General features: G+C 39.6%; 1 protein-coding gene across 2 annotated transcripts in view; it reads left to right on the forward strand.

Annotated features, from left to right (window-relative positions):
* Positions 1 to 27,082, forward strand: part of SHANK3 (SH3 and multiple ankyrin repeat domains 3) — a 334,590-nt gene that overhangs the window by 274,103 nt on the left and 33,405 nt on the right. For both annotated transcript variants that reach the window (XM_063449167.1, XM_063449168.1), the window contains 5 exons: positions 7,719 to 7,794; positions 8,951 to 9,033; positions 14,952 to 15,076; positions 16,052 to 16,187; positions 23,815 to 23,895. In XM_063449167.1, the coding sequence (XP_063305237.1) occupies positions 7,719 to 7,794; positions 8,951 to 9,033; positions 14,952 to 15,076; positions 16,052 to 16,187; positions 23,815 to 23,895 (501 nt within the window). The remainder of the gene's footprint in view (positions 1 to 7,718; positions 7,795 to 8,950; positions 9,034 to 14,951; positions 15,077 to 16,051; positions 16,188 to 23,814; positions 23,896 to 27,082) is intronic.

Here is a 27,082-nt window from a genome sequence, read left to right on the forward strand (position 1 = left end):
CGAGGGAATTGGATCTAGGGAGCAGGTGGTGGGGCGGGAGGACTGGAGCAGAGCAGAAACCTCTTCCGATGTAGCGGGTGCGAATGAACATAGAACAGCAGAGGGAGTGAAGTTAGGGGAAGTATTGTAAGGGGAAGAAGAAAAATGAGAGATCTCTTCACTGATTGTAGAGATCTTGTCAGTGAAGTGAGTTGCAAAGTCTGAGGCGGTCAAGTTAGTAGGTGGAGGAGGAAGAGCAGGGCGAAAAAGAGAGTTAAATGTGTGAAATCGTCGTTTGGGTTCGCGGGAGAGTGTGGTTATGAGGGTATTGAAGTAATTAACTTTTGCAGAGGAAAGAGCCAAGCTGTATGAGCTCAGCATAAATTTATAGTGGAGAAAGTCAGATGCACAGTGAGACTTTCTCCAACAGCGTTCAGCAGTTCTGGAGCATTTTTGGAGGTATCGAGTGAGCTTGGTGTGCCAGGGTTGTTGTTGGGGGGGGGGGCCTGAGGCGTTTAAATGTACAAGGTGCCATGATGTCTAGTTGAGAGGAGAGGGTGGAATTGTAGAAAGAGGTTGCAGAACTGGGACAGGTGAGGTTTGAGATAGGTAAAGGGAGAGTTTGGAGATTAGTGGAGAAATGCTCTAGGTCAAGACATTGGAGGTTTCTGTGAGATTGATGTTCAGACGGTGTTGTCAATTGGGTCTTAGGTATGCCAATGTCTAAAGTCAATTCACTTCAGTTCCTCTTTTAGGAATCTGTAGAAGCCAGTAGTATCACTCTAGTATGCTTGACTTCTTGTTTCCTTAGTTTGTCAAGCCCTGATGTACAGGACGGCAGCTGTCTGCACACAGAAACCTGTTTCTGTCAGTAGGTTTGCTGTAAAGGCAATTTTTCTTGACAGTGTGATGCAACATGATCTGTAGATTTCTTCTGCAGCTTTATCGATTATAACTTCATTTTTTAGACAGGTTGTGTTCAGCCGTTGATAAATATGCTCAACAAGTAAATAGAATTTACACGTTCGTGTCAAGAAGACTGTATGCCTGTACTTAACAGGCTGTGTTATTTGAATAAAAAATTGTTTATTTGTAATCTGTAAAAATAGCACAAATGCTGTAACAGCTTTAAAAAAAAAAAAAAAAAAAGCAAATTTATCAATGTGGGATCTAAAAAGTGGTAAGATGGGAAAATGGAGCAATCGCCAATTGGAACCTGCTTATACTATTTGTTTAGTCGGTTCCCCACTGTTTAGATCACATCACTTTGTTAAGTCTCCCCCAATGTGTTTATTTGTGAAGAGTGATTATGGTCAAAGTTCTAAATGTTGATCATTCAGTGTGGAAAATCCACTGGTTTCCGTGGTGAGTACTCCACTTTTAAATCAAGGAAAGCAACTTCTCAGGTTTTGGTTGGGAAGGGGTGGTTACACTAGCAGCAACCACCATAAGTTGGAACCCAGCATGCAAATAAAAACAACACACAACAAGCTAAAAAGGAAAACAAGTATATTAGCTAGAAGAACACATATGTATAACACAAATGCAAAACAGGAAAACCAATATGAGGCAATGGGCAGACCTTTGGGGCTCAGGCCTTTTGGATACAAGTCCTTCAGGAGCCAGCAGACAGGAAACATGGACCAAACATGAAACAAATTAAATTAACTAAAACTGTGTAACAAAGAAGGGGAAAGCCTAGGTTAAAGCAGATCTGTAATTTTCAGTATTTCATAAAGATAGATTATTTATGAAATACTGACCATGACTGCGTTAGAATTTCACCTAAATTCCAAGGCAATCCAAAGATACCATAAGATATAGTAGAGACTACTTTGTCTTGTGGACAAGCCTGATGTTTATAAAAGTTGACAAATGGCAGAGCTGTGATAGCTTTGGAATTCAGGCATTGCTCTATGGATGCTCCCACGGAATCCTCCATAGACCTCATTGTTGTACACTTACACAGGGCCAGAGTACAGCATCGACTGGTCTGCACATATTTGTATGGCATGTTAACCATTTTTTACACAACAAAGTATGTACTTTCCGTGATCTAACTTGTGATTTAGCCTGAGATTCTTATGAGTGCATGACTGTTTGGCTGGTTTTGGTGATTACCTTCCCCTGCACCCTGTGGCCACCAGACCCACCTCGGATCTGTCACTTAAGGGGGTCTTTGAGAAGTGTGCAGAGACCGCTGGAAGTGACAGATCAGCTTTAAATGAACACTATAGGGTCAGGAACACAAACATGTATTCCTAAACCTATAGTGTTAAAATCACCATCTAGCCCCCCCTCACCACCTAAATATAGTTAAATCTTTTGTTCAAGTGTGCAGCTGCTGGCTCTGCCGCTGATCTGCCTGCTTGGCTGACATCATCAGAAGTGTTGTTCTAAGCCAATCACAATGCTTTATCATAGGATTGGCTGAGACTGTCAAGGAGGTAGATCAGGGGCAGAGACAAACACAGCCCTAGCCAATCAGTATCTCCTCATAGATATGTATTGAATCAATGCATCTGTATGAGAAATGTTCAGTGTCTCTATGCAGATGGTGGAGACAGTGAATGGCAGTGCAGCACACTGTGCAGCACTTCCCCAGGAAGCACCTATAGTTGGCAACTGTAGAGTGGCCAATGGAGTTATACCAAGACTGTAATGTAGACACTGCATTTTCTCTGAAAAGACAGTGTCAAATGCAAAAAAGTAAATGATTATACTCACCAGAATAAATACAATAAGCTGTAGTTGTTCTGGTGACTACAGTGTCCTTTTAAATAAAAAGAAGATAATTAACACACTCAGGGCAACTGAGGACAGAGTATTGGCACAGCAGCCTAAAGCAGCCCCACAGCACGTTTGTGGCCCTGTGTGGTACTTCACTACACTGATGATATTATGAAACTATGGGGGTATTACATGGAAACCTGACACAACTGTTCTTTATGACCCTCAATGTAATATTGGATATTTATGGAGAGCAATATGTTTGTCTATATTCCCTCATTTTGTAGCAGTAGCTTTACCTACTCTTGACTGTGTGACCTTCATGCCATTGATGCATTAATACCCTAAAATTCTTCCCTGCTAATTAGGTATTAGAAGCTTCTACATATATAGCCTTATACTATGACTAGAACACTCATTATTCCAAAATACAAGAAAGAGTCTTACACAATTGCTTTTCTTTAGTTTGGTTCTAAACCTCCAACAAAATAATTACCACTAGAATGCTGTCCTTTCTACAGCTGATACTGGAAATCATCTGTAGTAGAGATTAGAGAAATGTTGATAAGAATTCAAAGGCCAGTATCTACTGTCATTGTGACTGATGAAAAACAAGTAGAATAATATTATTTGACGGGTCGTCATGAGAATTCCAGGGGCCGCTTACAAACCTAAAGACTGGGTGCCCCGAGCACGTAATCATGCTAGCAGACAGAGATACAAACTCAACAAGATATTCAGACATACACTTCAAGACGCACAAACATATGGATTCCAGACACTCTCGCAGGATGCACACACATTAATATCAGCAGATACACACATGCACCTCAATACACATAAACACTCATCACTTCGTCTCCATGCTGTAATTCAGGAGGGAAATAAAGTCAGTCAATAAAGTCCATTAAGGGACCCAGTAAATGCAAATCGAACAATGTAGTACCGTTACAACCTGATGATGATGGCCCAATACAAAGAAAGGAAAAAGCTAAAGAGTTCTTACTTCGTAGCCTAAACATGTTTAGGGGTTGTTGTAAAAATCTGATGGCGGTCCTGTTATTTGATTACGTCATGCTACAAGACCATGTAACTAGGCTTGTTCTTAACCCCTTAAGACTGCAGGACGTTCTATGCCGTCCTTATTTTGGTGGCACTAAACGCCGCAGGACGGCATAGAACGTCCTGCGATCTTTTGTACTTACCCGTTCGCCGGCGATCCCAAGCTGGCGATCGCGGTATGGGGGACTTACCTGGGAGCCATAGCCGTCCATGTCAATGCCAGCAGGGGGAGTGCCTGTAATGACAGGTACTCCCCCTGCTGTCTGAAAAAAATAAAAAAAAATGTTAAAACAGTGTAAAAATAAGATTATATATACTTAGATCATATATATATTTATTATATATATGATCTAAGTATATATATATACACATATACACGTAAATATACATACACTGTCTACGTGTATTTTAATATTAATATATACATAATTATATATATATATATTAATATCAAAATACATGTACAATGATATTGATTAAATATATATATAATTTTCATTATATATAGATTTATATATAATAAAAAATAAATAAATATAGAAATACGTTAAAAAATTAAATTAAAAAAATAATAAAAAATAAATAGATAGAAAATATATAAACATGCGTAATTTCTATCTAACTGTATTTTAAAATTAATATATATATATTGATATCAAAATACATGTAGAACGAAATAATATATATGTCTATATACATAAGTATATACGTATATATCACTCTATATATACCTATATATAAATAAAAACAATAAAAAATGATATACATATATATACACATATATATATACACACACACATATATATATATATATATATATATAATAATTCTACGTATATATTTATGTAATAATTTTACATGATTAGGTAATTTTATTAATTACAATTTGCAGGACCTGCCTGACAACCCAGGCCGAAAGTTCAGGGAATTTAATTTGCTAACACTATATTTAACCCTGTAACTTTCCAAGACACCATAAAACCTGTACATGGGGGGTACTGTTTTACTCGTAAGACTTCGCTGAACACAAATATTAGTGTTTCAAAACAGTAAAATATATTACAACGACGATATCGTCAGTGACAGTGAAATTTTTTGCATTTTTCACACACAAATGGCACTTACACTGACGATATAATTGTTGTGATACGTTTTACTGTTTTGAAACACTAATATTTGTGTTCAGCGAAGTCTCCTGAGTATAACAGTACCCCTCATGTACAGGTTTTATGGTGTTTTCAAAAGTTACAGAGTCAAATATAAGGTTTGCGTTTCAGTTTTTTCACATTAAAATTTGCCAGGTTGCCTTTGAGACCGTATGGTATCCCAGGAATGAATCCCCATGATGGCATACCATTTGCAATAGTAGACAACCCAGGGTATTGCAAATAGGGTATGTTCAGTTTTTTTTAGTAGCCACTTAGTCACAAAATTTGCGTTCAAATTAGTTTTTTGCATTTTCAAATATTAACACTAACTTTGGCCAGTGTTTGTGACCAAGTGGCTACTAAAAAAGACTGGACATACTCCATTTGCAATACCTTGGGTTGTCTACTTTTGCAAATGGTATGCCATCATGGGGATAATTCTTATTCCTGGGCTACCATATGGTCTCAAAGGCAACGTAACCAATGTGGCGAATTTCAATGTGAAAAAAATGAAATATGTAACACGCTATATTTGACCCTGTAACTTCCCAAAACACCATAAAACCTGTACATAGGGGGTACTGTTTTACACGTGAGACATCGCTGAATACAAATATGTGTATTGTATTGCAGTAAAAGCAAACAGTATTTTGACATTCACAGTTAAAATGTCACGCAGAACTAAAACAATTTTAAAAATTCTTATTTTCTCCCATTTTTTTATATTTTTTCATATTAAATTATGTTCCATACCTAAATATATGATGTTAAACGAAAGCCCTGTTCCCCCTGCATAAAATGATATATAATAAGTGTGGGTGCATTTCATATGAAAGAGGTGAATTACGATTGGACAGACATATATCGCAAATGCCAGGTTTTGTTTACGTTTTTTTTGGATCACAACTTGTACATTTGGCTGCGGTCTTAAGGGGTTAAACTATATAACAGTTCATTGTTATCCTATATATGTTTATTTATTCTATTATATGCTGCAATGATTAGCCAAGAAAAAGGAAAATGTATTTGTATTTAACGTAATTTTCTTTCCCTATTATTCATGTCAGCATATAATAGCATAACTAATAAAATAAACTATTTAAACCAATTGTGAGCTAAACAAGCTCCCATCCCAGTGAGTATATGCTGCCATGATTAGCTATCAAATATATATATAATATTTTAATTAAATACATTATGTGTTCTATGTCAACAAAACACCTGAATGTCAAGGTAAGGATGTATATATGTTATATGCTTGTTTTCCAACTGTTGGCATTTGTCTACTTTTGCTGTGTACTCACTTGACCTTAAAATGAAGCAATTTGCACATTATTTTGTTTTAATTGTTATGTACATTTTCAAGGTTATTTACTAGAATGAGAATTGTTGTGAATTCAAAATGAACTGGAAGCATTCTCCCCGTCACCTATGGCTCCTTTAACCTAACATTTTAACTTTAAAGTAACACTATAGTCACCTAAATTACTTTAGCTAAACAAAGCAGTTTTAGTGTATAGATCATTCCCCTGCAATTTCACTGCTCAATTCACTGTGATTTAGGAGTTAAATCACTTTGTTTCTGTTTATGCAGCCCTAGCCACACCTCCCCTGGCTATGATTGACAGAGCCTGCATGAAAAAAAACTGGTTTCACTTTCAAACAGATGTAATTTACCTTAAATAATGGTATCTCAATCTCTAAATTGAACTTTAATCACATACAGGAGTCTCTTGCAGGGTCTAGCAAGCTATTAACATAGCAGGGGATAAGAAAATCTTAAAGGACCACTCTAGTGCCAGGAAATCATACTTGTTTTCCTGGCATTAGAGTGCCCTGAGGGTGCCCCCACCCTCAGGGACCCCCTCCTGCCCGGCTCTGGAAAGGGGAAAGGGGTAAAAACTTACCTTTTTCCAGCGGTGGGCGGAGAGCTCTCCTCCTCCGATCCTCCTCTTCTCCTCCCCGTCGGCTGAATGCGCACGCACGGCAAGAGCTGCGCGCGCTTTCAGCCGGTCACATAGGAAAGCATTCATAATGCTTTCCTATGGACGCTTGCGTGCTCTCACTGTGATTTTCACAGTGAGAATCACGCAAGCGCCTCTAGCGGCTGTCAATGAGACAGCCACTAGAGGAAATAGGTGAAGGCTTAACCCATTCACAAACATAGCAGTTTCTCTGAAACTGCTATGTTTGTGAAAAAATGGGTTAACCCTAGAAGGACCTGGCACCCAGACCACTTCATTAAGCTGAAGTGGTCTGGGTGCCTAGAGTGGTCCTTTAATTAAACAGAACTTGCAATAAAGAAAGCCTAAATAGGGCTCTCTTTACAGGAAGTGTTTATGGAAGGCTGTGCAAGTCACATGCAGGGAGGTGTGACTAGGGTTCATAAACAAAGGGATTTAACTCCTAAATGGCAGAGGATTGAGCAGTGAGGCATGTTCTATACATCAAAACTGCTTCATTAAGCTAAAGTTGTTCAGGTGACTATAGTGCCCCTTTAAATTAATTTGGAATTCTCACTTTAGTGAGTAACCCTGTGAGTAAATAAACCTGTATGTCTCCTCCTTACTCCCAGTCTTAAAATGGTAAGAGGAGAGAATACCACAAGACAGAATAAAAATCACTGCTAATTGTAATATGCTATATTCTCCATTCAGGGTTTTTCAAACATATTAATACTCTGCATCTCTCTATCACACATGATATACCTTGACCTTCATATGATTTCATGTTTGCTTTAACCCATTCTTTTACTACAGTATCGGCTATCACAAATGAAAACACTTCTCTGTTTTTCAGAAACGCGCGAAGATCGAACAAAGCGTCTTTTCAGACACTATACTGTTGGTTCCTACGACTCCTTCACGTCCCACAGGTGACAGCAGACTATAATTCATCAGTATTATTTACTTAAATTAAAATGTTAAGTATTGAATTGTGGGCTGGCTATAGGAAAGGAGACTCCGTAAATATAGTCGCTGCACTGAGGCTTTTAGTCTAATTTCCCCATAACTGTTTGTCTTTAATTCAGTGAGTGTGTCGATGAACACGTGCTTGCACTTGTAATAAATCGCAGACCACTGGTAGGTATCCTGATAATACAGACTGTGCTAGTGTCTTAGAGCACACACAAATCAGCATTGTATTTATTTCAGCTAATAGATTCCATTCCTAGGAGTCAGCTAGGAGGCACTTCAATATTACATTTAGCACACGTTATGTGACACAGTAGAGGTCAATGCATAATAACGCGGCATCTCTTAAGAAAAATCAAAACCCCACTGATTTTAAAGTATTATTCCAAACGCATTAGTTACAGTGAAGCAGTTAATGTGATGGGTTGCGGAGGAGATTCAGAAAAAGGAAATCAGTATCTGCTTCGTGGGAATGACTGCATTCATTGTGTGAGCGTTGGTCTGCAGAATAATGCACTGTTGCAATGACAGGAGTGAATATGGGAAGTTTAGGATCACAATCCTTGATTAAATACAGTTTATGATACCATGTGAGCAGTACTTTGTAAACAGTCTTACATTCTGGGTCTGCAAGATGACTACAATACATTCTATACACAATGTGACATGTTGAAGGGGACCCAATACTTTTCTGGAAAACCCACCATTGAGTAAAACATTGAAAGTCACCTATAATCAAGTTCAGTCCAGACCTAGCCTACACTAGTAAATGACAGGGAGCCAAGATGGAAATGGTCATGTCTAGGATTGAGCTAAATAAAAATTCACACGTTTGTACATTAAATATTGTTTTTCAGACCTCACAAGTACATAGTTGATGAATCGAGAGATTATATAAACATAATGTTAAAAACACTTGTGAGTGATTGTTCTCCTTTAACCCCTTAAGGACACACGACATGTGTGACATGTCATGATTCTCTTTTATTCCAGAAGTTTGGTCCTTAAGGGGTTTAAGCTGGTAACATATTGATAGGAAACTGGTATACGCAGTGCAGATGTTGGGGACTTGTAAGTCCAGAGCTCGTACAGTGACATGTATGTGACTTTTTGCAGTGATTATGTCATCCAGGAGAAGGTTGCGCGGTTGCAGAAGAGAGAACTGGAAGGATTTGGTTTTGTTCTGCGAGGAGCAAAAGGTAAAATATACATTCCTACCAAGACAATATAACCCTACCATATACGGTGTGTTATTGCTGTCCATTGTGTGAGAAGAATAAACTGTAGAGTTATTACCACTAATGAATAGGAGAGAAACATCTGGAGTCATCAGAAACATTCAACTTTCACATCCACTCTGTGCACAAACAGGGAACTTCACTTGCGTGACATAAAGGTGTAAATAGTATCCAAATTGGGAAAAAAAAAATCTTTAATTTAATGACTTTTCTGCCTTTTGGCCCAAAGGTTGCAGTTCCTTGGTTAATTCCTGGTAATTTGGGGTGACAGTGAGCCCCATAGCAGCAGCTAATTACCAGATTTTCAAAGTAACGTTTTGTATCATGGAAGCAGACGAAAGTCGCTAACTTTATAGTCAACCGTTTTGGGATTAGTGGTTTATTGGTGCATAGACTTGGAGATTTGTTTAATTCCAAACTGCAGAAATGTAGCAAAATCATTACCTAAATGAAACATGCAGTGGTCGAGCATGTTATTTTAATTCATGATTCTTAATTCTATATCCATTTTTTAATATGACATATTTAATAAAAATATATAGATTTGTTTAGTACTACTCCTGTTTTTTCCTCTATTGGCTACTTTTTCTCACTTGATCTGAACCAACTATCAGGAATATGCTCTTATCGATGTACTGCAATATATATACATAATATCTATATTATGTATATTTCTTACTGTGCAGTGATTGGCCCATTTTTACGCCCTTTTGGTTTGTTTGATTAGTTTCCTGAATCAGTTTTTCAACCTGAAATTCTGCTGAACCAAACGGACATACGGGTTATATTTGGCCATCCCGGAATTTTTTTTTATTTTTTTTTTTTTTAATTCTTTATTTTTGTTGTGCATTCTGTGTGATACATAGGTGATTTCATTGCCACAACAGCAATAGCGCAATAACAACTAATAAGATATTGGTACATGGCAAGCGGTAGTACTGCACATTTTTGGTATGAGAACATAACAGGTTAATTAAACATTTCAGATCAAGAAACGGTGAAAAATATTGTAAGCTAACAATATAGGATGGGTTAGTCGATAGAGCAAAAATGAATGCGGCAACATCCTATACCAATGAGAAGAGTGCTCAAGCGGCATTAGAAAATAAAAACATATAACAAAACATGAAACGTGCGATAATAATTGCAGCATCATCGTGTCACTATGTAAGCGTTGCCCCATACTATCTAGTGCTTTAACCCCTTAAGGACCAAACTTCTGGAATAAAAGGGAATCATGACGTGTCACACACGTCATGAGTCCTTAAGGGGTTAAGGGTAGGCTTAAGTTGATCGCTTAAAGCGATGTGCGCCTTAGGATGGGCTATTGAAAGAGCCCATAGGGGTGGACTAATGCTAGGGTGCTTTGCTGAGATTGGGGTCCTATTATCTGGCCCGGAGGTGACCCATGGCAAAACGCCCTAGGGGACTGCTTACTGTCTGTCATGAGCTTAGTATCAAGTTAATTAAGCTTTTCAGATCAAGAAACGATTGAAATATTGTAGGCTAACAATATTGGATGGGTTAGTCGGTAGAGCAAAAATGAATGCGGCAACATCCTATACAAATGAGAAGAGTGTACAAGTGGTATTAGAAAATAAAAACACATAACAAAACATGAAACGTGCGATAATAATAATTGCAGCATCATCGTGTCACTTTGTAAGCGTTGCCCCATACTATCTAGTGCTTTAAGGGTAGGCTTAAGTTGATCGCTTAGTGCGATGTGCGCCTTAGGATGGGCTAGTGTAAGAGCCCATTGGGGTGGACTAATGCTAGGGTGCTTTACTGAGATTGGGGTCCCATTATCTGGCCCGGAGGTGACCCATGGCAAATCGCCCCAGAGGTCTGCTCACTGTCCGTCATGAGCTTAATAGCTGTGTGAGGTTTACAGTAAGTGTATATGCCTGGGTATGTCCCCTGTGTGGTATTGTCTTGCCCTGGTGGCGTATAGTCAGGGGCAATATAGAGGCAGACCGACTTGGACTGTAAGTGGGGGATCCCCTTCATACGATAGTTGTTTGGTGGGGACGAGGGGGGGGTGTATCTCAGTGTTCAGGTGTGTGGCTCGGGGGAAACTTGTCTATCATACTGTAGTGACTGCGTCTATAGTACTAAGTGTAATGTGTTCCTTTAGTTGTGTGCTCAGGAAGACATGCAATAGGTCGTGTCTTTTGGGGTTAGTCCAGCAGTTAGGTTGTGGCTAGGACGTATGAGTCCGGAGTGGATGTCCTCGGGACAAATGTGGGGGCTCCTGCCGGGTTCCATGCGTGCCTTTTCCTGGGCTCTATGCCCTGTTCTCCTTGGGTCAGTGCTGCAGCTTGGATTCCTAGTTTCTGAAGGAGAGTCTCGCTGTCATGCGGATCGTTGATCGTGAGCGTCTCGTCTCCGTGTGGGACAGATAAAGCACGGGGGGGTCGCCACCTGTATTGAATATCGTGTTGTTGCAAGAGAGTGGTAAGTGGACGGAAGGTGCGTCTCCATGCTAGGGTGTGTGCCGATAGATCTGTGAAGAGTGTCAAGTCCATCCCTTCAAAATGATATGGGGTCTGTCCTTTCGCGGCGGCCAGCACCGCTGTTTTGTCTTTGCCATGTTGGAATTGGAGGATAACATCCCTGGAGGCAGTGGTTGGTGCTCTGGTTGGCCGGGTACTCTGAACAGGTTTGTGAGTATTATTGTTTTGGCGGTTTTCGGCGACATCAGGGTTGAGAGTAAACGCCTCGCGAAGTGCGGCAATTCGGTTTCAGGTAGGTTGTCTGAAACTCCTCGTATTTTAATATTATTTCGGCGCTTGGCATCTTCTAGGGCAGCGAAGCGGTGTTCATGATTCAGGTTCTGTTGTTGCAGCACCTTGACTGTGTGCTGTAGTGATTCAATCTGCTGAGTGCCTTTGGTGGATGTGGTTTCTATTTTGCTTATCCTGCCTGTTAAGCCTTGCAGGTCTCCCCTGAGTGCTGTCATGTCTGCCGAGATCTTTCTATGCAGGTCTGCCAGCAGGTCTTTTAGGACTGCAGTGGTGACTGGGGCAGTGTCTGCAGCTGTACCTGTTTGTGAGGTCAGTGTGTGGGGCTGTGGCCGCTGGATTGGAGGAGGGAGAGTGCTCTCTACCTGTTCGTATAGCAGGTCTTCAGAGAAGTCGGAGCTCTCATCCCCAAGGGATGCCATTTTAGGTCCGCGTGTATCTTGGGCCTGCCGCCACAAATCTCCTATCGTCGCCCCGAACCGGGGCTTGTCAGGTTTGGTTTTTCTTGCTTTCTTCCCCATCGGGTCCGCGGGAGCTGGGGGGGTCCTGGGTACCGTTTTTGACGGGTTTCGAGGTGGGTAACAGGCTTAGAAGGATTTTATTATCCGGAGCTCCGGAGATATGCGACCGCTCGCTGTTGCTGCTAGGCTCCGCCCCCCAGCTAATGAAGATCCACCACTTTTTTTTGCCCAGCATTTTCCTTCTTAGAGAACATTAGTTGAACACTCCAGACAGGGCCGGTGCTAGACTATTTTATACCCTAAGCAAGACAAGCCACTTGCAGCACCCAAAGAAAAAACAAAATTGCCAACATCAATTTTTAAAAACAGATTATTTCCCAGCCCCTCTGTGTGTCTCTTTGTGCCCCCAGCCCTTCTGTGTGACTCCTTGTCCCCCCATCACTCTGTGTGTCTCTTTGTCCTCCCCTAGCACCATGCATGTCTCTTAGTTCCTCCCACCCCCTCTGCGTCTCACTTTGTCCCCCCAACCCTCTTTGTATCTCAATGTTCCCCAGCCTTTCTGTGTGTCTCATTGTTCCCCAGCACTTCTGTGTGTATCTTTGTGCCCCCTCCCCCCCCCCAGCCCCTCTGTGTTTCTCATTCTTCCCTATCCCCCTCTGGGACTCTTTGTCCCCCCAGCCCCTCTGTATATCTTTCTGTCCCTCCCAGACCTCTGTGTGTTTCTCACTCTGTCCCCCGCAGACCTCTGTGTGTCTCTTTGTCCTCCCAGCCCTCTGTGTGTCTCGTTGTCCCACCCAGATCTCTGTGTGTCTCTTTGTACCTTTATGTAGCATGGCCAAGTGGACTGGATCTTCTGTACTCTTTACCTGGTCTGAGAGAAAGCTGTTAGTTGCTCTCAGTGAGCACTTCCTGTCAGACCATGTAGACTAGACGCAGGCATAGGCAACCTTCGGCACTCCAGATGTTTTGTACTACACCTCCCATGATGCTCTGCCAGCATTATGGGTGTAAGAGCATTATGGGGCATGTAGTCCACAACATCTGGAGTGCCGTAGGTTGCCTATCCCTGGACTAGAGGATACAGAAAGATCCTCTACTGCGGTCCACTTGGCCACACTACATGCAATGACCAGAAGGAGGTAGTGCAGCTGTGTACTCCTCCTTGCTGGTCACCCGGAGATCACGCCCCCAGGCTGGGGCTCCAGACATATAAAGCTCTTCTGTTTGCTCAAGTAGAAGCCTCTGAAATTAAATATATGTGCCAGGGAAGGAGATGATCTGCAGCTTTTGAAAACTGTTTTTTTTTCATATCCCCCAAAGAAAACATAGAGAACAAAATGCATGCATGTTTTTATTTGAGGGTATAACTACAAAAATTTTAAATATAGTAAAAAAAAAAACTTTCTATGGAGAGTTCATTTAAGGACATATCTTTAATCAAAAGCTTCTAACAAAGATAGGTGATTTTATTGATATTTAGGGATTTGTGGTAAAAAAATATAAAGCTGTATTAGATCAATTGCAATTTGTAAGATTTATTTTTTTATGTGTCCATTAAAATGGTCACTTGCTGTATAAATCTATTTGAGCTAACATTCTTGTCCAGCCCAGCCAACCACTGGATGAGACTGATTACAGTTATATTCCACTTAAAGGGACACTACAGTCACCAAAACAACTTTAGCATATTTATCATATCCCTGTAGTCTCACTGCTCAATTCTCTGCCATTTAGGAGTTAAATCACTTTGTTTATGAACCATAGTCACACCTCCCTGCACTTGACTTGCACAGCCTTCCTAAACACTTCCTGTAAAGAGTCATCTAATGTTTATCCTTCCTTTATTGCAAGTTCTGTTTTATTTAGATTTTCTTATCCCCTGCTATGTTAATAGCTTGCTAGAGTCTCCTGTATGTGATTAAAGTTTAAATGTATTACAATTTTTATTTTAGTGAATAAACCTATGTGTGTAAAACACCCAGGCTGTCCAAGGCAAGTGCAGTTAGCATTCTGTGTGTACTGACACATGATGCTAAAGTTCCACAAAACTAATATTCCCACCCAGGAAGTAAGTATTCCAGCTGGCTGATTGACAGCTCAGAGAGGTGGCCTTATAACCAAACACAAGACATATATTTACCTCCTGAATAAAACATTTCTTAAAAGAAAGGCTGCAAGGAAAAGGTCTTTGCCCCATAAGAATTTCACTAAAATGAATAAATAATAGTGTAATGGTACACTTATCTAGTTTCTGCTTCACAAGACATCATTTACTGACAGTGTGAATGTTAAAATCATCCACTTTTACTTACTTGCCATGCATTTTACACTTACTAAAAAATGCATGGTAATATTACAGCACAGAAGGAACGTAGAGACTGAACCTGCTTTTATTTTTATATTACCTTTCTTCTTTTCCAGTTTGCACCAAAAAAACATAATCTACTCCCCAGCTGCAGTAATCCGGACTTCTTCACCACTTTGTTTCCATTTAAATTCCTCAGGGTAGCTATTCAGCAATCCCCAGTTACACAGGAGGCTGCATTACCCACAAAATAAAATTATATAGTTATGTTATTTACTCGGAATCAATCATTTCCTCTAGAAGACAGTTTGAGTGCACACGGTATAAGGGAAAGATGTTCTGCTAACTAACCATTCTGTGTTCCTGCAGCGGAGACCCCAATTGAGGAGTTTACGCCTACACCTGCATTCCCTGCCTTGCAGTATCTCGAGTCAGTCGATGTGGATGGTGTGGCCTGGAGGGCAGGTCTTAGAACGGGTGACTTCTTAATAGAGGTGGGTTTTTTCTTTTTACTAAAGTGTCAGATATAGACATTTAAGCATTTCTTATTATTTTGATTTTCATAATCCTTTTAACTACTGTCTTATTTATTTAATACCAGATTTCGTATGTGTTTCGCTGTCTGGCCTCTCTGAGTGAACTGCTCAAAAGCTGTCACTGAGACAAGACATATTACAGACAATATGCCATTAGTAGCTCCTTGCTATCTCCTGCCTGACTATATGTGCTTTAACGAATGTGTATGTTATTCATATGTATGTCATCAGAGTTTTTCATGTGAGTTGTGTAGCTGGTGGGACCACCGATCTTTATTCCAGACTTGTATCAGTCAATAGATACCGGTTGAGGTTTTAGTCTACATATTGACTTGACTTTATAATTTGCTAATAGACCAATGGTAGAGCTAAAACACACTTTATTAAACAAAAAATAAACCTTTAAATATAATTTTCTGTACCTTCAAGACATGGGATAATAAATTATGGCAAATAGACAGCAAAACGAGCACAGCAAATATAAGAAACTAATATAAATGTCATAAGCATATAGTAACATATCAATGTCTGTAAGTAATAAAAAAAACAGTGGGGCAACAAATTGGCATAAACCAACAGCCCAACACTATAAACAAAAAAAGTGTCTGTGGTGTCTCTAAGCCAGATTGAAACTCTCACTATTATATTTGGGTGTGATGTGTCCAGGCATCTAAATATAATCAGCACGAAATAGACAGAGTCCCAAAAAGAGTATGGAGTCAAAGTCCCAAGAGTGTAACCGGACTTAGCACCAAAAGAAGCTCGGTGTTTGTTGGCCACTTAATGTAGAGGAAAATCTTCTCACAAAAGAACTTCCCAGGCAATAGTGATCCAATCCACCAATTTCAAACAGGTCATCATCATGACAATGAGAAGTTCACCACCATTTTCTATATATCACCTTAATTGTAAATATTTTTTCATTTTTTTCAGGTAAATGGGGTCAATGTAGTAAAGGTTGGACATAAGCAGGTGGTTTCGCTTATACGTCAAGGCGGCAGCCACCTGAGCATGAAGGTTGTGTCTGTGAGTCGAAAGCCTGAAAGTGAGGAAGCAATGCGTAGAAGGGGTAAGAGTCTAAAACCTGATTACTGAGATTGAGAGTCTGAGAACAAGGTATAATATATGGTGATATTAAAGGAAAAAGAGTTAATTCCATGAACAAGGTTGTAGCTATGAAAGCAGAAGACAGGTACTAAAACATGAATTTGAATTTTTACGTTAGGGTCTTAGAAGGTAACTCAGTTGATGTATTTTGCTCTAATTTATGACTTTTCCTAAATGAAAAACCATGTCAAGTCATGTTATATTTACATTCTCCAAACTATCGGTGTGTAACATTACCTTGGGCTGCTTGCTGGCTTCTTTCCCTACTTTTGGTAGGGAATGCTTTTATTTTGCAACATTTTATTCCCAACAGAACGCATGTAATTTGTGCAGCTTTTATGTGCACAATACACATATGATGCACATGTGGTTTAGACAATGAGATACTCAAGTAATTGTCTTTATGTGGTTCTCTGGCATTCTCAAGAAAACATTCCTTGTTTGGTGTATTTTTTGGTATTTGATTCGACTTGCTCTTATTTTCTCTGTTCTTGACTTGACTTCTCAACTCTGTCTACTTATATATACTTATTTGATCTTGACTGCTTTTTTTGCCATTTGGGCTCTCTGTAAGGACTGGCAATACATCTGTACTGAGTCTCATATTCTGGAAGGATAATTTTGACTCCTGTATGTTGGTTCATTGCAACATATTGACGTTTCAACAGAACCACAGACCATGCAGAAGTGATTCAACAAATGGAATCTTGTGAAGCATATAGAAGATCTGGACCACCACATTCACCAGTTCTCACAAAGCTTGCAAACAAACCTTAATCAAAGAACTTATTTGCAGTCTGAGACTAAGTCCGTGACACATATACCTGAGGACATACGATCTCATAAAATACCTATCACACACTGGTGAGAGACTTAGACATAGACAGAATACTAAGGATAAAACTAAACATCCACTGGTCAAATTGGCTCCTAGGTTTACTTATCCTTAACGTATAAGTTCATGAAATTGGATCTAGCCAAATTAACAAATGCCAAGAAACAGTATATAAGGAGAACGTGCCATTGCACGTATTTCGGAAAGAAGGACATCTCAGGTAGGCCAAAAAACCCTCCTACATGTAATGTTGAATAGAAAAAAAAATGGGCATTGGTGGCAAACATGCATTTCTAAGCAGTGGTGCTGTCATAAAGACCAAAATCTATACCAAATACAGTTAAAGGAACAGCGCACACACACAAAAAAAAAAATACAGTTTAAAATCTTGCGAAACGACTTAAAATCACCTATCTTGGCAAACAAATATGGGTGTTCAGTTCCACCATATGACAGACTGTAAAACCAGATCCCACTCTAAGCCCAGGACATACTTGAAAACAAGGTAAAAATCTCAATGTATCCTTCATGGTAAAATTATTTATAAATAAGTAATTGTAGACAAAATATATTAGCTACTACCCATTTAACTCTAAAGTCATATCTAATGAAACAGATTCACTCAGAATCATGCTCCAGATTTCAAGCTTTTTGGCATGTTATATGTTCATCCAAAATAAAGTTTAAGACTGATGACCATATCCTATTTAAGTAAAGCAGCAGGTCATCCAGTTGTGAACAAAAAACAGTGTAAAACATAGGCAGACAGTTTTGATTGACATCATTTTACACAAAAGTCAAATAAAATGTGTATGCTTGTCATAAATGTGTGCAGTCCAAAACATCACATCAATTGCCATGGGGTCTCCTCCAGCTACTACCAGTAGCTAAAAGACCTTAGTCACATCTAACAATCATCTATCATTAAATACCATTGAAGGTATAAACTCTTCTAAAGAAAACATGGTATTTTAGATGGTAGTAGATCAATTCACATTTTGTGCCTCTCATGAGACCTTCTACACCCACAGAAATGGCAATCATCTAAACCAAGGAGATGTTTAATCTTAATGGAACAATTAAATAAATTGTATAAGAGAGAGTCAATTTGTGTCCATGGATTAGTTTCTGGAGGGGATTATTTTCAGAAATGTAACTTGAACTTGCCTTATTATTATAATATCCCCAACAGACCTACGAGGCAACCGTGCTAACCATGTCTTAGAACTGTCTATGTTGTTTCAATACTAATCATCACAATGATTCAACTGATCTGCTCCAATTGGGCTGAATGTACCTGAAATAATGCCTCACAGGCACAATCCTTTTTATGGGTGTCCTACAATGCTAATAATAATTATAATGGCTCTGTTGAATTGGCACCTGAGAAATCATTTTCTGACTTGAAAGGAGTTACAGAACATCCTGACCAAGAATCTTGCTATCCAAAAGGTCTATGCAGACTGATATTGTGGTGCTATTTATTCTGATAAAATGAGTAGTAGTGTAACATCCATCTTTGTGTTCATTCCATGCATTTATCTCCTTGTTTCCTTGAATGCTACAATATACTTTGTCTTATCAGTCCTATATCTTATTTGTCAGCTCTTCCTTCAGGACTTCATATCTTTCACACTACCTTACTCGAACCTTTGACTTTTTTACCAAACTAAAACTCCACCTTCTTCTGTATTGGTGAATGGTCGGGAAGAAGTCATGGTCCAATACATGACTGACCATAAGCATACTCCAATATCATTAACTGAAAGAAATATGGACCAGAGGAACATTCCTGGATTGACACTATGGCAGTGCTACTGTACTCCGACCAAGTATCTCTGCCCAGTCCATTTCCTAGCTACTTGCTGGGACCATGGAATGCTTCAGCCTCAGTTACTGACCTGGGGTCACTTTGAAACTCTTTCCTTCCAATGGCATGCATCCTCCCCTCTGCCTATTCCTCTGCAGCTTTCCTTCCAGGCAGGTATCGTCCCCTCTGCCTATTCCTCTGCAGTTTTTCTTCCAGGCAGGTATGCACCTTGTAACAGAGCTCCAGTGTGAGTATCCACCAAGTCTGCTTCCTTATAGTTATCAGGAACCCTGGAGAACTTCATATCAAGTTGCCGAGTCTTGTCTGTATAATCAGCAGATTATATCCCTTTCCCCAAAACCCACACAACACTTGGTGAAGGTTAAAACAACAATTAACTTTACTGAACACAGCACACATATTTATGCCCCCAACAGCCTCATTTACATACAATAGGGTGCATAGAGCCATAAGAAAGGGTGGGGTCCGACAATAGCAAGGGCTGATGGGAGATTGAGGATGGACAGAGCAGCTAGTTTAAACTGGTCTGGCAGTGTCCCTGTGACAACGCCCTGCTAGGGAAACAATAAGACTGGAAAAAGGGGGAGGGTGAGAGGCACAGACAAGCAATACATTCAACATACCCTGCACCAATAATGGGCACAGGGTGACTAAAACACCTAAGGAATCTGGGGACCGGCAATAGTTGGTTCGGTAAGCGAACGGAGGGCGGGTACAGGCAGCTGAACAAAAGGGAATAAAAGTGTAGTTAGGGCATTAACTCCACTACACACCTCTTTCTGCAATGTGATAGTTCCTGTCTTGCAGCTTTCAGGCCTTGCTCTCTTTTTGAATTGCCCCTAGGCTGGAGGGACCGTGCAGCCAGCCAATGGGTCTGAGGACTCTGTTGCTGGGATCCCTAAAAATTCACATAGAACACAAGGTTCCAAAAGGAACTAATATACCATTCTTTATATTCGACAAGGACTAGCCCTTAATTAAGCATGTGGTGACAAAAAAGTTAAAATGCAAATAAATAAAACATTGACAAACAAACAATTATAATTAATACATAAACTATATAATTCAATTTTAAAATTACATATATAACATTTTTCAACACACTAAAATATATGCACTTATATGCAATATATGCACTTAACCACATATTTGGTTGCCCTTATTTGCATGCCAGCATTAAGTAAATACACACACTTACATCAGCCAGCAGAGGGCACTGCAGAGTAACAATGAATAGTTTGTACATTGATTGCTGTTGTCACACATCTCTTTCAGGGACTCCAACATTGATTGCTGCTGTCACACTTCTCTTTCAGGGACTACAGGGACAGAGGGTCCATAGTCTCTGGTTAAGAGGCTGGCCTTCAAGGCTGTCCAAAAGGCACATCTATTGTCAATGCATCTCGTAATTCCTTTCTTGTTTCCATACCTTTCTCTTGGTAACCACCTGACAGGTGATCTTAGAAGGGATCTTAGAAGGATGTAACCTCTGACTCCTTGCATTGTGCAGCACCATGGCTTCTTTCATCTTCATGGACTCTATGTCCATCTTCACACTGGTATACATATATGTTTCAGAGACCCAGGAATGATGCATAGGCAACTATATATATATATATATCCTTCACATGCTCAGGTCATTGCTCTCTTGTGGTTTCTTAGTTTTCTCTGCAGTGTGCTATATGTTATGGGTATTTTTCTATCCCAGCCTGCTCTCATTTTCACAGTTTTGGCACCCTGTACTAGCTATAAACACTCTGTACTCGTGTTTTCTTTGATCATGACTGTCTTTTTGTTATTTCACATCTCTATATAGGCAACGCTTTAAGTCCAGTCATAAGGACATGTAATAAGCACCTATCATTATCCTGTAGGGTATTATTAAGATTCAAGACCTGTGTTTTGGTCGGAGCGACTCCCTGACATCGGTATGCACCATCTATTGTAAATAACAGTAAGCATATCTTTTAGGAGCAATATATCACTTTAATACCCGAATGCCACATATTGATATACAGCCATTTTATACATGTGTTATTTTTAAACAAATGGATCCCGAACTGCTTAAAGTGACCCCCGCACTTCTGGATGCTGAAGAACTCCTAGTCAATAAACCCCCCCAATACCACGCCTCATCCTGTAATGGAACGTGTCCCTCAAATATAGTGTAAGTAAACAACTGTAAAATAACTCTTCATTCAGCAAGGGCTTTATATGCCCTTGCTGTGTGCCTATGTTTTAAATGACTATCTAGCTAACCCCTTTGCAGATCTCCAGCACAGGCAAACAGAGACATAATATGCCTTCCCAAATGCTCTGGTTCCATTTACGTTATTATTATTATTATTATATATAAAATGGTCAACATTATAATTTTCTCATGGGAATAAAAACTGACACTGTTACTGTTATACATGGTGTATGATATGAGAAATGCATTGTGGCTATTTAATGAATACACTCCTTGGTATTAAGTAATACCTACAGTGATACCCATTACTATAGAACAAAACCCTGTGCTAAAGGATAAATAATTAAGTACATATTTCCAGTTGGATGGATAAATCTGCACTGTTTATAATTTAAATTGCAATTGTGTTTTACCTCTCAATAAACTGAGAGAATCCTTAAAACGAGTCAGCATGTGTGATTGATGCTGTATTTTACCTCCAGGGTTATTCACTAAAATCTGAATGCTGTCCTCATCAGCAAAATGTGGTTAAAATAGTAGCATTTTAACCAAATTTACAATTCTCGTATTTACTAAAGACCAGTCTGACTAAAATGTGATTATTTTAACCCATTGAGCACGTCTTATTTGGTAACATCCTGTGTCTGGTTAGAAATCAATAACTCTCGACTGTGAATTCTATCTAAAATATAGGATTCACATATTTATTAAACACCTGATTATTTCTCCTTAAATCCATGAGAATGTGGATTTATGAAGTGACCTGCATTTTGAAAGTGGCCCTTAAAGAATTCACATTATTTACCCACTGACAGCACAAGCAGACAGCTGGAAAATGGTCTAAATAATAATAAAAAAGTGATAATGGAATCATTCGATTTTATAAATAGCATAAATTTACAATAATAATAATAATAATGTCAGTTTAATTAACTAAATAAGATGTCCTAATTATTGGATTACATTGAATACCTCTATAGAGTTAGCCATTTCTACCGTGGAGTTAGTCATTAGAATGGTGCTAATGACATGTTTCTGTAATTAGAGCGGACAACCGTCTTCCTACTATTCAAATTCAATCGACAAATTTGTAGGCAGACACCTGCCAGTTGTGTCTAATAATCACTGTATTGATTAGACGGAGAATATAATTATTTAATGTTTCCATATTCCAGTCCAGATTTCTGATATGTGGTTGCATCCAGACAGGTTAAAATTTGGAAGCTGTGTTGCAAAAACAGGTTTTGGGAAATCTTGAGAACATTTTCCGTATTTTCCAGTCCTAATACCCTCAGATGGTACCAGATAATTTTTTTGATAATTTGGCCAGTGTCAATCAGACTTTATATAAATAATCAAGCATGCATGTGTATGTTTATGCCTCCTACGATTCGGTGCCCTGGTGCAAATCTCTTGCCTAATATACAGACATGGAGAACAGAGAGCATTTGTAAGACTTTTTTTTTAAGAAGATAGATAAATATGCCGTTCATTGCATCCATGCAGATAAAAAAAACAGTGATCTGTCACCAATTTGAAAATGTTATTGTTTTCAAAGATAGAACAAATTTCACAGGGGGTATCGCCAGGTAACATCTTCCGTAGTGCCCTTTTTTTTTTCTTTAATATGACTTATGTCGTTATTTCTCTTTCCTGAAATGCAGAGGCTGTAAATTCAGTTTCTGTCCCTGGATCACGCTCTGTCTAAGTCCCTTCAATAATGCTATAACTAGAATGGTTCAATCTGCATATAAAGAGCATAGTGTAATCTTCCCCTTTCTGTAGTAGTTTTCCCTTTTGCCACCTGCAGAGGGTGTTAATTCTCTTTCTGTCCCTAGATGATGTTCTTAGTAGTGCAGGTTTCCATGCTGTACACTGTGCGGTATTACACCTTGATGGCTCAGTCTTCCTATAACGGTGGTAGTGTCTCTCTCTGACTGTCTCATGTCTTGCGCATTGTTGCACAGTGTATATTTGCTCTGTATAGACAGTGCTTGCTCTCACTGCTTTAAAACTGCCCCCTGTCTTTGTTTCTGGTTCTACAATCCTTTTTTTCTCTCCTTTTAATCTCTTCATAGAGCAGCTTCTCTATACGTCTCTCTCCCTCTCATGCTTCCTCTCCCTCTCTGTCTCTTTCCCCCTCCCTCGGAAGCGTGAAGCGAACGTTGCCATGGAAACTCAGCAAGAACCGAGAATTCCATCCCTGAGCATCGAAGATAGAAGGAGGGAGAGAGACACAGAGAGATGATGACCCGAAAAGGAGAGAGATAGAAGGGAAAAAGGGATAGGTGGATTAATAAAGAGAGAGAAAGTTAGAATGAGGACGACCAAAGAGAGAGATGGGGAGAAAGAGAGAGAGAGAAAAGATAAAACAATTGTGAGGCAAATTGAAAGAACCAACCACTAGAGGAAGAAACCGGCACAAGAGATAAGCAGGGAGCAAGTGCTGGAGACGCAGTGAATCTGCATTTTACATAGGACACTTTCAGAGAGAGGCAGGCACAGGCTGGTGCAGCGACTTAAGTAGCTACCTAACCTCCTTCACCCTGAATGGCTATGCCAGTTCAAGGCCCTGAGGATGAAATCACGGCGAAGAGTTGGGAAGCTGCTGGCGCAGTGTGACCCTTCTTCCCGGGAATATGAGGAAATGGTTGTGGAGAAGCGGCGGTTCCTCCCAGATCCCCGCCGCCTGCTGGATAAGACTTGTAAGGTCACGTCTCTTTTTTTTACAGCTCCCACACCTCCAAAAAGAGCACCCAGCACCACACTCACCTTGAGGTCCAAGTCCATGACTGCTGAGCTAGAGGAACTGGGTAAGTCTTGAAAAACGGAATGTGAACGAAGATATGATTTTATACTTGCATGAATGCTTGCTTAAATGAGTAGAAAAAGTCAGCTAGGACTTTAACGGCAAAGTTTGCTGGTGAATTTGGAGAGAATTAAAAATTACTGCTTAATGACACATTTGTATGTCATTGTGGGACTGTAGCATGGCAGGCGTAGTAAACCCTAAACTAAAAAACTAGAAAATTGGGATTTAGGATATGAGATCCCTGAAATAGTAGCACCACATTCTATATAACCATCTAAAATGCAAATATCATCACTCATTAAAAGTTTCCCTTCTGTTTCATATAATAGCGTGCATGGATGCCTTCTATATTACCAAAGTGCCATCATTGTCCTACTCTCACTGTATAAATCAGGCAGTCTAAAAAGCTTAAGATTGCATGGGGAAAAAATGAGAATAGCTTCTTGAATTTACTTCCCTTTGCTATTGCAGTGCTTAGATGATTAAAACTGTATTAGCACAATGAAAAACACAGATTAAAAGAAGTTTGCCAAGGAAAACAATAGCATTTCAAGCACAGCTTTTGGCTCAGAATGTGCCAATTGTGGTTGTTGTAAAGGTGAGGTTTTGAAGGTTAAGTGAGGTGGATACATTCTTTGTGAAAGATGCATGCCTTGTTTCCATCTATAAATTCTGTATGGGGGTCAGGGTTTTACCGTTGGTATGACGTCTGTAGTACATGCTAGGTAACATTCTGAGTGTGTAATGAAATCTTGAGTGTAAGAATCCTGGAGTCTGAGATGCATGGAATGAGAGAAACAACCCAGAAATAAGATATGTCCTACATCCATTCTAGAGCTTGTGTTGGGTAACACAGGAATCATGTCAAAACAAGCATCTCTGTAATTACTGTGTTTAGACGCAAATAGAGTAAGAGAAGATTGTCACAAGTCCAGATACCTTGTCTTGGTAGTGAGATGTGTGTGGATCACTGCCAAGGATGCTGAAAAAGTGAACAGACTGGTTTCTATTAGCCTGACTAAAAGTACTATATGTCTTTAATAATGCCTCTGCAATTTTCATTAATGTCTGCAGCACATTTCGTTCTTCAATGATGGCTTAAAATTAGGACCTATACGTGCATTATGAGTAATAACGATGGATGTCTTTCATGATAAAGTGACACTATAGGCACCAGGTGCAGTGTCACTGTCCCCTTAACCCTGCAATCTAAAACATGGCAGTTTCAGAGAAAGTGCAATATTTACACTGCAGGGTTAAGAATGCCTCTAGTGACTGTCTACCAGACAGCCACTAGAGGCACTTCTGTTCTTTCACGGACTTTTATCTCCACGAAACGATGCTGGACATCTTCACGCTTTGCAGATGGACATCCACATCTTTAAAATCTCCATAGGAAAGCACTGATTCAATGCATGCAGAACATTAGGTTCCCACTCACGATAATGTCAAAGGAGACTCTGAGGGAACCTGCTCCGAGGGCCCTTGGCTCTGGAATTAGGTGTGTTAAATGGTTTTTAACTCTTTAATTGCCGCAATGGGAGTGGGCAGAGGGACACTATAGAGTGACGAATACAGCTTTGCATTCCTAACACTATAGTGTTTTCCTTAAAGGACAATTGTCACCTCAAACCTATTTTTGTTATATTAACCCTATCATCAAGTTTTAAAAAATATATATTTGTGTTTTTTCAAAATGAAGTATTTGCAAAAAAAGAAAGAAAGAAAAAACATTTCTACCTTTATCATATGACAGGATCCTTCAGCCATATGCATACAGCGTTTAAAAAAGCCAGACAGCGTTTAAAAAAGGAGAGTAAGTCTCTATGGTCTTCCCTGATTCACTCCCTGCACAGAAAGCAAGGATGACCATAGAGACTAACTGTCAGAGTTTTTTTTTTTTTTGGGGGGGGGGGGGCAAATACTTCATTTGAAAATCCATTTCCTTTTGAAACTTCATGAAAGGATTATTATATTAAAAAAAACTGTTTTGAGACGACAGTTGTCCTTTAAGCAATGCCAGAACAGAACTCTACATAAATTACAGTGAATGAATGGGCTATATTGTGTTCATAAAAAAAAAACTTACAAATAGGCAATCTGACAATGTAGCCTGAGATTAGATAGAGAACACAGGGTGCTAGTTGCTTTGTTATAACATGAAGTGCTGTAGGATTGTGCTATTTGCATTACCAGATAACATGGAGTGGAATGCTGTAGAGAGATTACTTTAGAATTTGATTGTTTATGTTAAGAGTGTAGTTTCTGTATGTGTTAGTAAATAAATGTGGGGCAGCTGAAGGTTTGAGGTTTGTGAAAGAAAAAACTGATTTGAAAAATCTGGTGAGGACTCTGGGGTTTGTTTCCTGTATGACTTACAACAGGCTTGCACCTTTTGAAAATAGTTTTAACATGGAAGATACTTTGTGTGGCAGGACTTACCACCTATTCATGAGTTTTCCTCCCATTTAGTTTGTTTTACCCTTTTTTCCGCTTGGGACTACTTCATACGAACAATATCCATTCGTCTCCCGAATGAAGACCACCCCTGTACCCCATTAGAACACTCACACCAGCAATTTAAGTGCAAAACCGCAAGGGAAGTAATTCATGAATGCTACCCCTGGGTGGCCGCCATCTCATATAACCGAACGCATGTGGTCGACAAAAGAATGGCGGCCATCTTGTCTTCCGAACGTGGGCAGCGGTACTTGCCTGGAACTCTTATCGGCTAGGCACTCGCATGAACGCCGGTAAAACTTAGACCGCTGCAAGTTTTATTTCCCGACCTGTACCAGCCACTATTCTTACTCTTGTTAATGGCAGATGGACAAAATATGTTACATATATAAAAATGGAACAAGCTGGCCCACCGTGGTCTTCTGAGCAATAAGATGAGTGGGGATTCCCAAAACTACAGTAGCACCATTCAACTGCCTTCATCCAATAGCTCAGGTTTGGGGTTATCAGCACATAGGTATCCTCTTCCTCCACCTTGTGCAAAAAGTGTTGAAGGGTAATCTAATGTGGATGGTTGCTTGATGACTGAACCCTTCCTCTTTCACCACCATGTGGCATGTGACTGGTTGACAGTGAGTTATGGTGAGATTAGGGGTCCCTTAGTTGAGTAAAGAAACAGTAAAGACACAGTCCCCTGGTCCCAAGAATGATAAGGTCCACAGTTCGTC

The sequence above is a fragment of the Pelobates fuscus genome, chromosome 3 (genome assembly GCF_036172605.1).
Source record: "Pelobates fuscus isolate aPelFus1 chromosome 3, aPelFus1.pri, whole genome shotgun sequence".
Taxonomy (NCBI): domain Eukaryota; kingdom Metazoa; phylum Chordata; class Amphibia; order Anura; family Pelobatidae; genus Pelobates; species Pelobates fuscus.